The sequence below is a fragment of the Chenopodium quinoa genome, unplaced genomic scaffold (assembly GCF_001683475.1).
Source record: "Chenopodium quinoa cultivar QQ74 unplaced genomic scaffold, ASM168347v1, whole genome shotgun sequence".
NCBI lineage: Eukaryota > Viridiplantae > Streptophyta > Magnoliopsida > Caryophyllales > Amaranthaceae > Chenopodium > Chenopodium quinoa.
Genome location: NW_018744718.1, coordinates 1,463,372 through 1,477,830, shown reverse-complemented (window position 1 = coordinate 1,477,830; position 14,459 = coordinate 1,463,372). Strand labels below are relative to the sequence as shown.

The following is a 14,459-nucleotide window of genomic DNA, read 5'->3' as shown; positions in this document are numbered from 1 at the left end:
GCAAGTATCTCGTTTTGCGTTACAAAAATGTATCGATTTGTGGAAAACTGTAATATGAGACACTTATGTTATTTTTTTGCTAATTCCAAGCTCAATTCGGGTCCCTAAGAACTTAAAAGACCCCTAAAACCTTAACCGAAGATTTTTCAACATGTAAACAGATGAAAAAATTGAATCGGGCTGCAATTTACAATTTATACGGACTTTTGGGCTGCAATTTGCAAAATACGAACTTTAAATAGCTGCAATTTGCAAATTTTCTCATACCAAAATTATCTATTTTCACAGCTAACGGCTTGTTGATAGCTAACAACTATATACACAACTAACAGCTACCTACATAACTATATTTTACCAAAGACACCCTTAGTACCCTAACATTTAACAAGGTATAGGACTATCACTTTTATGTACTTGTAAATAATGGACTTGATAACAAGAAACATTGTGATAAACTGATAACTGTAAAACTAAGTGAACGATCGATCTAACAAGACTGAGCCATCGTCAAAATGTAGTATAACTACCACTTTCATGTACTTGTAAATAATGGACTCGATAACAAGAAACATTGTGATAACTATAAAACTAAGTGAACTATCGATCTAACAAGACCGAGCCATCGTCAAAATGTAGTATAACTACCACTTTCATGTACTTGTAAATAATGGACTCGATAACAAGAAACATTGTGATAACTATAAAACTAAGTGAACGATCGATCTAACAAGACCGAGCCATCGTCAAAATGTAGTATAACTACCACTTTCATGTACTTGTAAATAATGGACTCGATAACAAGAAACATTGTGATAACTATAAAACTAAGTGAACGATCGATCTAACAAGACCGAGCCATCGTCAAAATGAAATAATTGAATATGTATAAAAAGTTTAACCAATAGAATAGCCTAAATATAAACCAACAACTATCTCCATTCCTATCTATTGGGATACAAATTGGCGAACACCCCCCCCCCCCCCATCACCTTGATAAACACAATTGGTTTATTGAGTTAAAGCAATAAATGATTTTTTTTTTTTTTTTTTTTTTGAAACAGATACAGTATCATTTCTTATTGCACATTTAAAAATCCCATTCATCTTTCCATCTACTTTTACACAAAAACCATACAACAAATCCATAATTAGTCAAAAAAATACTCCAAATGACAGCTATTACTCACAAGTCATAACAAAATCACGGTAAGAATCTTCAAATCAAATTTTAATGAAAAAACATAAATTCCATTTCCAAGTACAATAACAATAAAAATAAAAATCTCCTATGAAATGAGAAATGGGCCCCACTTTGATACATAACACTAGCAGCGCGGGTCTTTTTAAACCTCCCTTCTCACTTCCTCCTACTCTTCAACTCTAACCTCTTTTCCACCACATTAACCGTCGTCCGACACTTTTTCCCGGCGAAACACTACGTCGTAAATTTCTCTATCTCTCTCCTCATCACATTGTTCGCATTCATTTATTATTATTATTATTATTTTCTTTTTAGTCATTTTTATTACTTTTAGGAGTAAATATTTTACAGCTAGCATGACTAGAATAATAAAGATTTCATCATGATTTTATTAAATGTCATTTTATTTCTTTTATTTACATTATTGTTAGTAGTTTAATATTTTGTAACCTGTTTTTTTAGGTCAAATTTTAGTAGCTTTTTCTTCGGAAAATTTATGGGTATCCTCTTTTTTCTTTAATTCTGTTTTTTCTTTAATTTTTTTTTTTCCTTCTGTTTGTGTCAAATTTTCTTATTGATTTTTGTTTTTAGTAGTAAATTTGTTTTTAGTATCTTGAAGAATATAGAAAAAACGCGTATTTGATTTTCACTGAATTTTTTTTTCTTGGAAAATGTTACTTTTTTGTTAAAGAAAAAAAAAAAAATTATTACCGTTTTTGGGGTTTAATTTCTGCAACCCTTGATTTTTACCTTCAATGTTGATAGGTTAGACGATTAACTAAGCAATTCCAGTTACATTGTTGAATTTTGGGTGGTTACAAATTTTTATTTTTATTTTTTTTATTTCACTTAAATTTGAATAATATTACTGGGAATAATAAATATATGAGATGAAATACACATACTTAGTAGCTTAATTGTAGTAATTTTGTTAAAATAAGGAAAATAAATGTTGAATATTAACGGTGTGAATTTTGTTTTTTAGGGAATATTTGATATTGGAATTGGTATAATGAAGCAGCCATTTTATGGGATTGTAAATGATTTCAGTGGAAGATGGGCATGTTACAAGCAAGATTGGAGTGGTGGAATTCGATCCGGTTTCGGGTAATTTTGGGTTGTTTCATGTTTATTTTCATTCAGATTCAATCTATATACATGAAAAATTGCAGTTTCACTTCAGATTTTTAGTAAATTGTTTTAAGAGTTTTTGTTCTGTTTTTTTTTTGGGTGAGGGTATAGGATATTGGCACCAACTACCTATATTTTCTTTGCTTCTGCTCTTCCTGTAATAGCTTTTGGGGAGCAACTCAGCAGAGATACAGGTGAGCGATCTTACCCAAGTACCCGTGTCTGATACTCGACACTTTAAAATACAGAAAATGTATTAACAATACTGGTCAAATGTACCTCATGTGTTTTTCCTGCTATTTGTAGATGGAAGTTTGAGCACAGTTGAAACATTAGCATCAACAGCAATATGTGGGATAATTCACTCAATAATTGGTGGGCAGCCTCTTTTGATAGTTGGGGTTGCAGAACCAACTGTGATCATGTACTCTTATCTTTATAACTTTGCGAAAGGGCGGTCAGGTTTGGGAAAGGAACTTTACCTTGCTTGGGCTGGATGGTATGTATATGATTGACATATATCAATTATGCCTAGAAAAGCATGATGAATTTGATATGTAGTTGCTGAAATTTTTATGTTGCTGTATGTCAGGGTTTGTGTGTGGACTGCCCTCATGTTGATCTTTCTTTCGATATTCAATGTTGCCACGATCATTAAACGGTTTACAAGGGTTGCTGGGGAGCTCTTTGGGATGTTGATTACAGTTCTTTTCTTCCAAGAAGCTATCAAAGTACTCTTAACAACTTGCTAATCTTGTTTGTTGCTGAAAAATTCTGCATTAGTACCCTGAAATATGTAAATTCTGCTTAAAATTTCTTATAATTATTGTAGGGAGTTGTAAGTGAATTTCATATTCCCAAAGATGAGGATCCACACCAAGAGAAGTATCTATTTCAGTGGCGATATGCCAATGGATTGCTTGGAATAATATTTACTGTTGGTGTTTTTGTAATGGCCTTAAAGAGCCGTAGAGCAAGGTCATGGCGCTATGGTACCGGTCGTATGAGGAGCTTCATTGCAGATTATGGAGTTCCATTGATGGTTGTGCTTTGGACTGCCTTGTCGTTCAGCGTTCCTTCTGGAGTTCCAAAGGGTGTACCTAGAAGGCTCTATAGTCCTCTGCCTTGGCAGTCCAAGTCTGTGTACCATTGGAGTGTAGTAAAGGTAATCATTCAATATGCAATCACTAAACTTTTGCTGTTATTTGTTGGATTTCTAAGTCTGTGTACCATGGGAGTTGGAATTGTTGGATTTCTGACAGAAGTGTTTTGTATTTGTATCACAATACGTGACAAATATATATACACAGCATTATATGTTTATATGTATCAAATAATCCTAACTGGCTACTTATATTGAACATCTTTGTTTCAATTTACTTGGAATTGTTTCCTTCTACCACTTATCTAAATGGATTTTAATAAACTTAAATGCAGGATTTGGTTAGGGTGCCAATAGCTTACATCTTTGCTGCCATCATTCCTGCTCTGATGGTTGCAGGACTGTACTTTTTCGACCATAGTGTCGCTTCACAACTAGCTCAGCAAAAGGAATTTAATCTGAAAAAACCTTCTGCCTACCACTATGACATTTTGGTGCTTGGATTTACGGTATGTTAACCAAGAAATGTAATCTGTAATTACATACAACCTTTCCATTACATTGAAATATTGAGGTGACCAATATTCGTGTCTAAACTATATTTTTGTTATTCCAGACTTTGCTTTGTGGACTACTCGGATTACCTCCATCAAATGGAGTTCTTCCTCAATCTCCTATGCATACAAAGAGCCTTGCTGTCCTCAAAAGGCAGGTGAGACTTGTGAGACAGTGAGAGTGTGGAATTTTACAGTGATTTATCGTATTGTTAGCAATTACATGATTCAGCAACTTGTATTTATCATGTGATTGTGTCTGATGACAGTTGATGGGTAGAAAAATGGTAAAATCTGCAAAGGAAAGCATACAGAAAAATGCTAGCAGCACTGAAGTATATGGTCAGATGCAGGATGTTTTCATCGAAATGGATCAGAATCCCAATGTATGAAGTTCTCAACATACTTGCTCATACATTATAGAAACTCATTAATTGAAAATAAGCTCTGTTGAGTGTAGTACATGAATAGGACCATGTTAATTCTTATTTTTCAGCCACATGAAGTTGTGAAGGAGTTGGAAGATTTGAAGCAGGCAGTTATGAATGGAGATAGCAAAGACGGAAAGGAACACAAAGCTTTTAAACTTGAACACATTGACTACTATTTACCTGTAAGAGTCAACGAGCAAAGAGTGAGCAACATCTTACAATCAGTCCTTGTAGCATGTGCTATGTTTGCTATGCCGGTGATCAAGCTAATACCCACCTCTGTCCTATGGGGATACTTTGCATATATGGCCATTGACAGTCTCCCGGGAAGCCAGTTCTGGGAGAGAATCCTCCTCCTCTTCATTAGACCAGCAAGACGATACAAGTAAGTTTTCCAACTACCTAAAAACTAGAGTAATTGCTTGTTTTGTATCTTCACAATTCATCAGTTTTGAGGTTACTTAAAAATAGAACAGGGTTTCAGAAACCACTTGTGGTTTTCCAGTTTAAGGCCTTGTTTTCAGAAACCTACATATGAACATTTTGGCTCTTGAAAACCACAATATAAAAACTTAAACTGATGCCAAATAAATTTTTATCATGCTGATTGTGATGCTTACAACCTTAATACCTGGTATGCTTGCCAATCTGATTAAGCCTATTGTTATCCATCCCATTGAATGCAGGGTTCTGGAAGAAGCTCATGCATCATATGTGGAATCAGTACCTTTCAAATCCATTGCTGCTTTCACAGTATTCCAAATCGTGTACTTGTTGATATGCTTTGGAGTTACTTGGATACCGATAGCAGGGATACTCTTCCCCTTGCCTTTTTTCATTCTCATAAGCATACGCCAACATATCCTCCCGAAGTTTTTTCACCCCTTTCATCTTCAAGAACTGGATGCGGCTGGCTATGAGGAGATTGCTGGTGCACCTAGACGCTCTCATAGCAAGTCTTTCAGGGTAAGTAAATGCTGTCAACTTTGTCATACATACTTACATAATTCTTGCATACTTTAAGCATATCTTGGTGACCTTTGGCTTATTTTGACGTCTGTAATCAGGAAGGAGAAACTCGTCATGATGATGAGGGAGATGATTCTGAGATACTAGATGAGTTGACGACTAGTCGAGGGGAGTTCAAGATCAGAGCTATGAGCTTTGATAATCCTCAGGTGAGAACTAAGAGTGCTGCTTTGTTTTTTTACTCTATCCTGTACTTTTAATAAGATTTCTTGTTCTTAAACTCTTATTCATTAATCCTTTTTTCTTGTGCTTATTCCAGATTCATCCTCAAGGGAATAGTACTAGTTCAGAATAAAAAAACACAAGCATAGTACAAGGCAGATGGAAAAGGCTAATGATGATGAAAGATAGCTTCTATACAAAAGACATTCAGAAATATTTTGCATAAGAAACGTCAAACCTTGAAAATTAACAAAGTTAATCGCATGCCTATGCAAGTAAGCATGCAGATTGGTAAGGAGGGGGATGTCACAATATTTTTTGGTCGAAATTCAGAAAGATGAGATGCACATACATTATAAACTCGAAAATTAACCAAGTTAGCAAGCTTTAGGAAGCATAAATTCATTGTAGAATATTGATAGGAAATTGTCAGTAAAAATTATGTTCAACTTTTTTGCTGCGAAAGGCAAGAATTTTGAAAGCTTCGTCCGTTTCGTTATCTGGAAAAAAAAAGAAAGTGTCCAATTACCATACATTGAAGTGTCCAATTACCAGAGTTAGTATATAGAGAAGATGAACAATCAATCAATAAATAACCCTAACCCTTGTTTAAAAATAACACTTTGAATGGGAATTACCCATCAAAAAAAATTGATATTTGATGATTACAAAAGGAAAACAGAGCTTACCACAAAAAGCAGCTTCAATGGAGGATAGAGATAGGAATATCAAAACACTGCTGTTCAATGGATTAGAGTTTCAGAGATCGTATAATAAACGGATCAGATATTGTAAAATAAACCTCAAGGTCTCAACTTCTCACTGATCTCTTTATCAGAATATATTTTTTTTTTTTTTGAGGGGGTTATCAGAATATATATACAAGGCTAAGCAACCTAATTCACGTAGGAATCTATAGCTTGGGGAATACTTTTTCCTTCAAAATTTAATTCTAATAATCCAATATTTGCTCAGTTATTAATAATCTTACCTTTGACCTATTATTTAATAATCCTACCTTTATAAGGCATCTTCTTCTATTAATATCTTATGACCGGTAACCTATACATTGGGTAATTTTAAATGTTAACCATAGTTAAATAATTAGATTAAATCATTATTAAGGTTACCAATTGATTAGTCATTCTATTTGGGGTTTACCATTGATAATAAATTTTAAGAATATTTACCACTTGTAAAATTAATTAATTGGAGTTCACCGGTGAGAATTTCCCTATAATATTTTATATAATATAAAAAAGTATATGTATATAATATAATATTTTATAACACGTGTCTTCCATATCAAGTGTTTGGTTGTTGGTGTAGTGGTGATTGAGACTACACTTGGTAGGGAGGACCTGTGTTCGCTCCCCTGCAACAACAATTGGAAGGGGAGTGGAACCTAATAGCCTAGAACAGATCCTCAAATCTGGATTAGCCCAAAGGGTGAACCGGATAGAACACCCAAAACTCAATGCATATATGACGGGAATTAACTTATCCTTAATCTATCTTATACAAAACTCCAAAGTCTAATTTTTTTTTCAAAATATAATAATAACATTTGTAAATTTTTGTTAATATGAAAGATATAAACCTATCAAAATGTATATATAGTTAAATTGTTTAATAACTTATATCGAATGCGTAGTTTTATTAAAATTATTTGCATGTAATCATTAAATGTGTTGGATGTTGTGTAGCTATGCAATGTCCAAAACTTTAGTTGAGCGACTTTGATTTAGTGATTGTACGGTAAAAAGATATTGACTTCGATCTTGAAACCTAATAGTCTAATAAATTCTAAATAGAAAAATTAAAACAAAAGGAAATGAAAATAGTAATTGAGGAGGTAAGTGTTTGATTGTTTATTTGAAATTGACAGTAACCCATTGAATGTATTTGAAATTCTATAAATTGATTGTATTTTGCAGGTATATTATGCAAGGATAATGGCTTAGGATGAAAAGGAATTGTGAATTGTGAGAGACATGTTTGTAAATCAATTCAGTATTATTGTAGAGTTGATAATGTATATGTCGATGTCACTTAAATTTGGCCATATAACGATTGATAATTATTGTAGAGGAATTCGCTACTGCTTCCATTATATATATATATAATTTTTTTTTATATAAATAAAACACTATTCGTAACCGGCGTTAGGCTATGCCAGTTACAAGTAATACTCTATTTGTAACCGGCATAACTTAATGCCTGTTACAAATAGTATGTTTTCTAAGTTGGAAAATAGACTATTTGTAACTGGCGCTAGGTTAAGCCAGTTACGAATAGTACATTATTTGTAACTAACATTAGCCGGTTACGAATAATTTTCACTAATTGTAACGGTGGCATTCGCAACCAACAATGCCAGTTACAAAAAGTCAATTTCGCTAGTTACAAATAGCATTTTTTCTACTAGTGAGAGTTTAGGACCATTCCTACTAGCATAAATCGGCTTCCAAAGATTGGCAATGATAGACTCTTCAATTAATTGATTCAACCTTTCCATACATATATAAGACAAAAATATATGGAGAGAGCGGATCACCTTGCCTAATACCACGACCCGGTTTGAACGTTTGAGTGGGCTCACCATTCCATAGAACTCGCATAGAGGAAGTAGTAACACATTCCATAATAAGATCGATAATAAGGAGAGGGGGGGGGGGGGAAATCGAATCTCATATAGAGTGTCACAAATGAAGTCCCATCGTAATCGATCATAACTTTCTTAAAGTCTATTTTAATAGCCATGAGTCCCTTCCCTCCTTACCAACATATGATCCCGACGGACTAAACTCAACTTCAAGCAAATCCATGTCTTCAACCCACTCATTGAAACAGTGCTGCTCGCCTAGATGTTTCGGGACAGGAAGTGCTACACTCATGGGAAAAGCGTGTATCATTAAAATCACTGGCAATTAATCAAGGCTTATTATGAGTTTTAGAAAAATCACCCAACTCACGCCACAAATCACTCCTATTCACAGAATCAGGGCTTGCATACATGGCCGTAAAATACCAAGGATCGCCTCCTACACGCCTAATATTCATAGTAATTAATTGATTATGCTGCATAATTGGTTCAACAGTGACAAGTTCGGGTTTCTAGTATACCTAAATCCCTCCACTAAAACCTTGAGCATCCACCCTAGTGTGACCCATGTACATACCCTAGAATGTTCGAGATACGCTCAGCTTGGTGTCCCCCCATATGAGTTTCAACTAGAGCTAACACATTAGGTTTATGGTTTTTAACAACTTCTTGAAGAGAGCTAATAAAAGCATTACTTCTAGCCCCTTGCACGTTCCATACCATGCAAGAAATTGGCAAAGAATTCGGAGCTAAGTTTGGTATAGTATCTTCCATTAAAACAGGAACAGAAGGTAAAGAACTTACATAAGCTTCGGAAAGAATTTGCATTAGGCGATTAACTTCATTGGGCCGGGGATCCTCAAAGTGACCATCAATTCCATCCATGATTCGATCCTCACTTCCAATACATTCCTCAGGGGGTCGGCTATGCCCAAATATGGTATCTCCATTGGTTGTCCCACGCAAAGAATTTTTTTCCGTCGGGATCATAAGTTGGACTACATCCGATGGTGGGGGAAACATGGGTGAGTTCCTTCTGTGACTCATTGTTCGAAATATTTGCTAGGACTTCAAGAATCTCCTCTGATTTCTTCTGAATTACAGTTTATGGCTTATAAAATTGTACGTTCTCTTTCCCAGGGTTATCTTTTGTAAAGGACTTTTGAGTTTCTTCTTTTTGCATGTTCAAGCTCGTACTAGGTACAAGTGGCTGAGTATTTTTTGTAGGAATTTTATTTGCTTTTGGAGTGTTTTTTTTCTTATTATTTTGTTTCCCTCCAAATCGGTTTTCCTGGCTGCTCTTCCCAAAATTTAAGGGGGTAGGATTAGGCACAATAACCAAAGAATCTTGTGATTGTTCCCCAAGAATAATTGTAGGGATAACGGAATTTCGTTATTAAATTTCGCTTTCAAAACTTTTATTTTATTTTACTACCTATCAAATCCTGTATTTTAAATTTCGCTACCAGATAACGGAATCCGTTAATAATTCCATTAGTGAGATCCAGCTACCCTCATTACCACCTTCCGGCCACCACTCCCTCCTTAGCCACCCTAAATGCCTCCCCTTCAGCCACCAAAAAAATAAAATAAAATAAAAATAAAAACAGCCACCAAGCCCAGCCCCTCCCGTTAGCAGCGCCCAGCTCCGTCAGCAACAGTCTCAAGCAGAGAGTACCGCAGCCAGGCTGCGGCAGATTGCCCCAAACCGCAGCCCAGCTGTGGACTCCCCTATTCAGCAGCGTGCTGGCTCGTCCAGCAGTTCGTGTGGGCAGCAGTTCAGCGCTGCCAGTGCTGGGCAGTCACCGTTGATGGTAATTCGTGGTGGTTTTTAGGTAACCCCTTCCCTTTCCCCGGTGGCCGGCGCCGGCGCGAATCCACCTCCTCCCTTTCCCCTACCCCTACGCAGCCAACGAACCCACCCCCTCCCGTTCTCGCTGCCCCGACCAACCTCCACAGCGAATTTAGGGTTCCGTAAAGAGCTAGGCCTGTAATGTTACGAATCCTTAAGGGTCATGCTGGAAAATTTATAAAGCCTTTTTCCTTGAAAATTTGATTCTAATAATCCAATTTTTACTCGGGTTGTTAGTAATAATCTTACCTTACTTAATAATCCCACTTTTATAGGGCATCTACATCTATTGGTCTCTTATTACCGGTAATATATACATTGGGTGAATTTATTTATTTAAGTGACATGTGTCACTAAGTAATTGATCAAAAAATAAATAAAAAACTCAAGCATAGTACGAGGCAAATGGAAAAGGCTAGTGATGACGAAGATGGTGATGAAAGATAGCTTCAATACAAAAGAAATTCAGAAAGATTTTGCATAAGAAAGTTCAAACCTTGAAAAAGAGGATCAAAGAAATATGTGAAATTTATTCGCATGTCAATGCAAGTAAACATGCAGATTGGTAAGGAGGGGGATGTCACAATATTTTTTGGTCGAAATTCAGAAAGACGACAAAATCCACATACACTATAAACTCGAAAATCAACCAAGTTAGCAAAGTTTAGGAATCATCTATCTTCTATAAGGGCTTATTCTCATTGCCTGGACTGAGCTGAGCTGAACTGAACTGAGCTGAGCTGAACTGAACTGAGCCGAGCTGAACTGAACTAAACTGAACTGATTTCAACTGAACTGAACTGAAATGAATATTTTATTAGAGAAGGAAATTAGGAGCTGAACTGAACTGAATCGAACTGAACTGAGCTGAACTGAACTTATGGTCTGTTCTCATACGTTGAAATTCAGTTCAGTTTAGTTCAGTTCAGCTCTTAATTTCCTTCTCTTATAAAATATTCAGTTTAGTTCAGTTCAGCTCATTCAGTTCAGTTCAGCAGAACAAGCCTTAACTATATACTAAAGGCGAAACCAAAGATGATACGTGTCAACTTTTCGTTAAAATTTTCCCGCCAAAACTTTTTATTTTTATTTTATTTTTTTGATTTTTGGATTTTTTGTCAAAAAATCTTCTTAGAAAAGATTTAAAATACGTAATACAAAGTATAATATTTTCATTCCTTTCTTACAAAAATAATACTTTTTCCTTCCAAAATAATCATTATGTTTCTTCCTTATATATTATACTCAAATATTAACTATTTCATTATTTGATATGTTAAGTATCTTTAATTATAATGGCTACCCAACTATTGTAGTTGGGTAAGTATCTTTAATTATATGTATAATTTTGGTTTTCTATATTTATCTAATAACTATATACTGTAACATTATGATGCAATCGATGTTTTATTTTATTAAGCATACAATATAATTTTTTAATTAAAGATTAAATTAACAAATCTGTCATATTTATATATACATTTATTTCTTTAGATAAAATAAAAAAAATACTAAGTATGTAGGTAATTTTAAACATATTATCATAATAACTTTTTAAGTATTTAAAATAGGAATTATATGGGTTAAGAAATTATTCTTTTTATATAATATTTTTGCATCAATACACCACGGGTTTTATGTTACACCACATGCCCAAATTATTACTATGGGAAATCTTATTGTGATATTATCTATGCGATAATATGGCCTTTCTTTTTTTTAATTACATTTTCACATTTTAAAATTGGTCAATTTTATATGGAAGAAGAAAAAAAAAAGCTACATATATATATATATATATATATATATATATATATATATATTTGTTTGTCAAAAAGAAAATTAGTACAGAGCATCACTTTGTTGTGAATTTTAAAATACTCATAGTCAAAGGAGTATTTTTACAAAACTTATTTTGTTAATAAGCTCTTTGTAATTTGTTTGATTTTTTGTATTTTGTTTTATTAGTAAATATTAGAAATAATAAGAAAATAAAAATATCGTAGTATGTGGTTTATAATACTTTTTGACAATTTTATTTTTGAAATTAAATACGAATTATTATGTTACAAGCACTAACGATAAATATAATTATAGTGTTACACCAATAATAGTCTGAAAGTTATCGTCCATAACACGGGAACTAACCTAGTTGTAGAATATTGATTGGAAATTGCGGTTGTTTCGGGTAAACAATGGGACCTTCGGCAAGGTCTTATGAAATGGGCTGAAGACTGAACTCGGTCCAAGTGATGCCGGGCCGAGGGTTTCCTACACAACAAACATATGTAAACTGGTCTCGGGGCTGTGTCAAGAAAGGCCCCTCCAATGCCGAAGTCAGTACAGTGCGTAAAGAAGAGAAAGCTATGCATGAAAGAGAATTAATTGCTTAAAGCTATATGTGAATGAATGTAAAATTGGACATTCATTCAACATTTTAGATATCACATCCACTTCCCTACGGAAATTGTGTTTAGCCGTGCCTAAGTATGATTATCCTACATCTACAGAAGTTCACAGGGCACATGGTGCTTATCAATGCTCCCAATCTGGAGTACCTTGACTACTGTGATGATTTAGCAAAATATTACTCGATCCCAATTATGCATTGTCTTGTTAAAGCACTTCTGGTGGTAATTCAGATGTTAGATTATGATGAGTCGTGGGTTCAAGTATCTTTTCAGCAAATAATTAACCTCATTAGACCCATGTCTTATGTTCAACATTTATCATTGCGCGGTAACTTAATGCAGGTATATATGTCTCAATCTCTATATTTGCCTGAAGCAAATTTATCTTTTTGGTTTTTTCTTCCTTTGGTAGTAAGAGGAATAATGTTTTATTTAACCTGTGGTTCGTTAAAGGTGTTCGACTACATTGATGAAAAGGTCTTAAAGGATCAACTACCGGTGTATAGATTCCAAAAAAAAAAAAAAAACGCGTAAAAATAGTGTATAGAAATAAAAAGAATATCTAGTTAAAATAAAATGAATATGTTATAGAATTGCAAACTACATAACCTGTTATTAAATAATGTTCTTTATCTACATGTTCTTTGATTGTCAGTATAATGTACTTTTATTTGTTACATAATTTTAATGGTTTATTTTGAAATGTTCTTTGAATTTTGTCTTTAAATTATGATGGTTGAATAAAAATAATGTTCATTTCATTATAATATAATGTTCTTTATTGATATAAAATAACTGAATGTTTTTTATAAAATAGTTATATGTTCTTTACAAAGCAACTATATGTTCATTATAAAATAACTATATGTAATATTCTTTATAAAATAGCTATATATTCATTATAGAACAATTATATGTTCATTATAGAACAACTATATGTTAATTCTGCATTTTTTTTAAAAATAATCCGAATGCACGGAGCATCATGCATGCGCCTCCAAGGAAAAAAAATCATATCTTTGCACTCACAATTGGACTCGTTTCAGATACATCACACAATATCTTCATTTATTTTTGGCTTCTTTTTTTAAACAATTGAAAAATTCAATTGTTCATATAAATTAGAGTTTATTTAGTATATACAGTAATTCAAAATCAACAATATAATGTAATAATAAAGTTGAGTTTTGAACAATAGTTTACTTATTTAGTATGGTCATCTTCAGTAGTTAGAGAAGAGACTTTCGATTTTCTACAAAAAAAAAATTAATAATAGAATTAAGTTCATGAAATTTGAACTTTGGTTTTATTCTACAAATTTCACAAATTATACCGAGTAAGTACAGTAACTAATCCAAGTAGTGTTCATTTTATTTTCCACAAATTTTCACATGTACGAGAAATTGAAATATATGTATTTTAAAATTTTACAAATTTTATTAGTGAATTTAACTAAATACTAGCAAATTCAAAGTAATAATCATACCTCCCTCCGTTTTTAAATACTTGCTTCATTTCTCCATGCGCGGAGTTTTAGGAGAAATTGGAGAAAGTTATAAAATATGGAGGTAGTGGGGGTTGGTGGAAGAATAAAGAATTGTAAAAAGCTAAAGTAGTGGAGAAATTGGAGGAGAGAGAAGATGAAATTAATAAAATATGATATTTGTTGGGTCTATTAGGTGAGAGAAATGAGTTAAATATTGTATAAGCTTTCCAAAGAAAGAAATGGAGCAAGTATTTAAAAACGGCCGAAAGAGGAAAGTGGAACAAGTATTTAAAAACGGCCGAAAGAGGAAAGTGGAACAAGTATTTAAAAACGGAGGGAGTTTAGGGGCGTGTTCGACGCTAGCTTTTGAGTAGCTTTTAGTGGTTTGGTCAAGTCAACCACTACCCAACAAAAAATGTGAGTGTTTGGCAAAATAATGGTTCAAGTAGCTTTTAGTGGTGGATGTAGCTTTTATTAAAAGCTAGGATCGATTAT

At 33.6% G+C, this 14,459-nt stretch overlaps 1 protein-coding gene across 2 annotated transcripts; it reads left to right on the top strand.

Moving 5' to 3' along the window:
* The first annotated feature begins 1,055 nt into the window (after window positions 1-1,055).
* On the top strand, window positions 1,056-7,714 carry LOC110703290 (boron transporter 4-like). Of its 2 annotated transcripts, XR_002507666.1 has the most exons (14): window positions 1,056-1,442; window positions 2,187-2,308; window positions 2,444-2,526; window positions 2,639-2,831; window positions 2,925-3,063; window positions 3,165-3,497; window positions 3,770-3,943; window positions 4,051-4,146; window positions 4,258-4,374; window positions 4,485-4,804; window positions 5,106-5,385; window positions 5,487-5,597; window positions 5,708-5,901; window positions 7,548-7,714. XR_002507666.1 is itself a non-coding variant. In XM_021881068.1 (13 exons), exons 2-13 carry the CDS (start codon window positions 2,214-2,216, stop codon window positions 5,741-5,743), a joined length of 1,977 nt encoding a protein of 658 aa, XP_021736760.1. In that variant the 5' UTR covers window positions 1,056-1,442; window positions 2,187-2,213; the 3' UTR covers window positions 5,744-6,800. The 2 variants fall into 2 exon arrangements, 1 of the variants encoding a protein (XP_021736760.1); XM_021881068.1 differs by lacking the exon at window positions 7,548-7,714 and having other exon boundaries at window positions 5,708-6,800.
* Window positions 7,715-14,459: the final 6,745 nt, after the last annotated feature.

Bases quoted from the DNA above. Each gene is read 5' to 3' on its own strand.
- LOC110703290 (XM_021881068.1), top strand. From the start codon at position 2,214: ATGAAGCAGCCATTTTATGGGATTGTAAATGATTTCAGTGGAAGATGG. The intron at 3,064-3,164 runs GTACTCTTAACA...TAATTATTGTAG, and splicing joins TCTTCCAAGAAGCTATCAAA to GGAGTTGTAAGTGAATTTCA. The intron at 3,498-3,769 runs GTAATCATTCAA...ACTTAAATGCAG, and splicing joins ACCATTGGAGTGTAGTAAAG to GATTTGGTTAGGGTGCCAAT.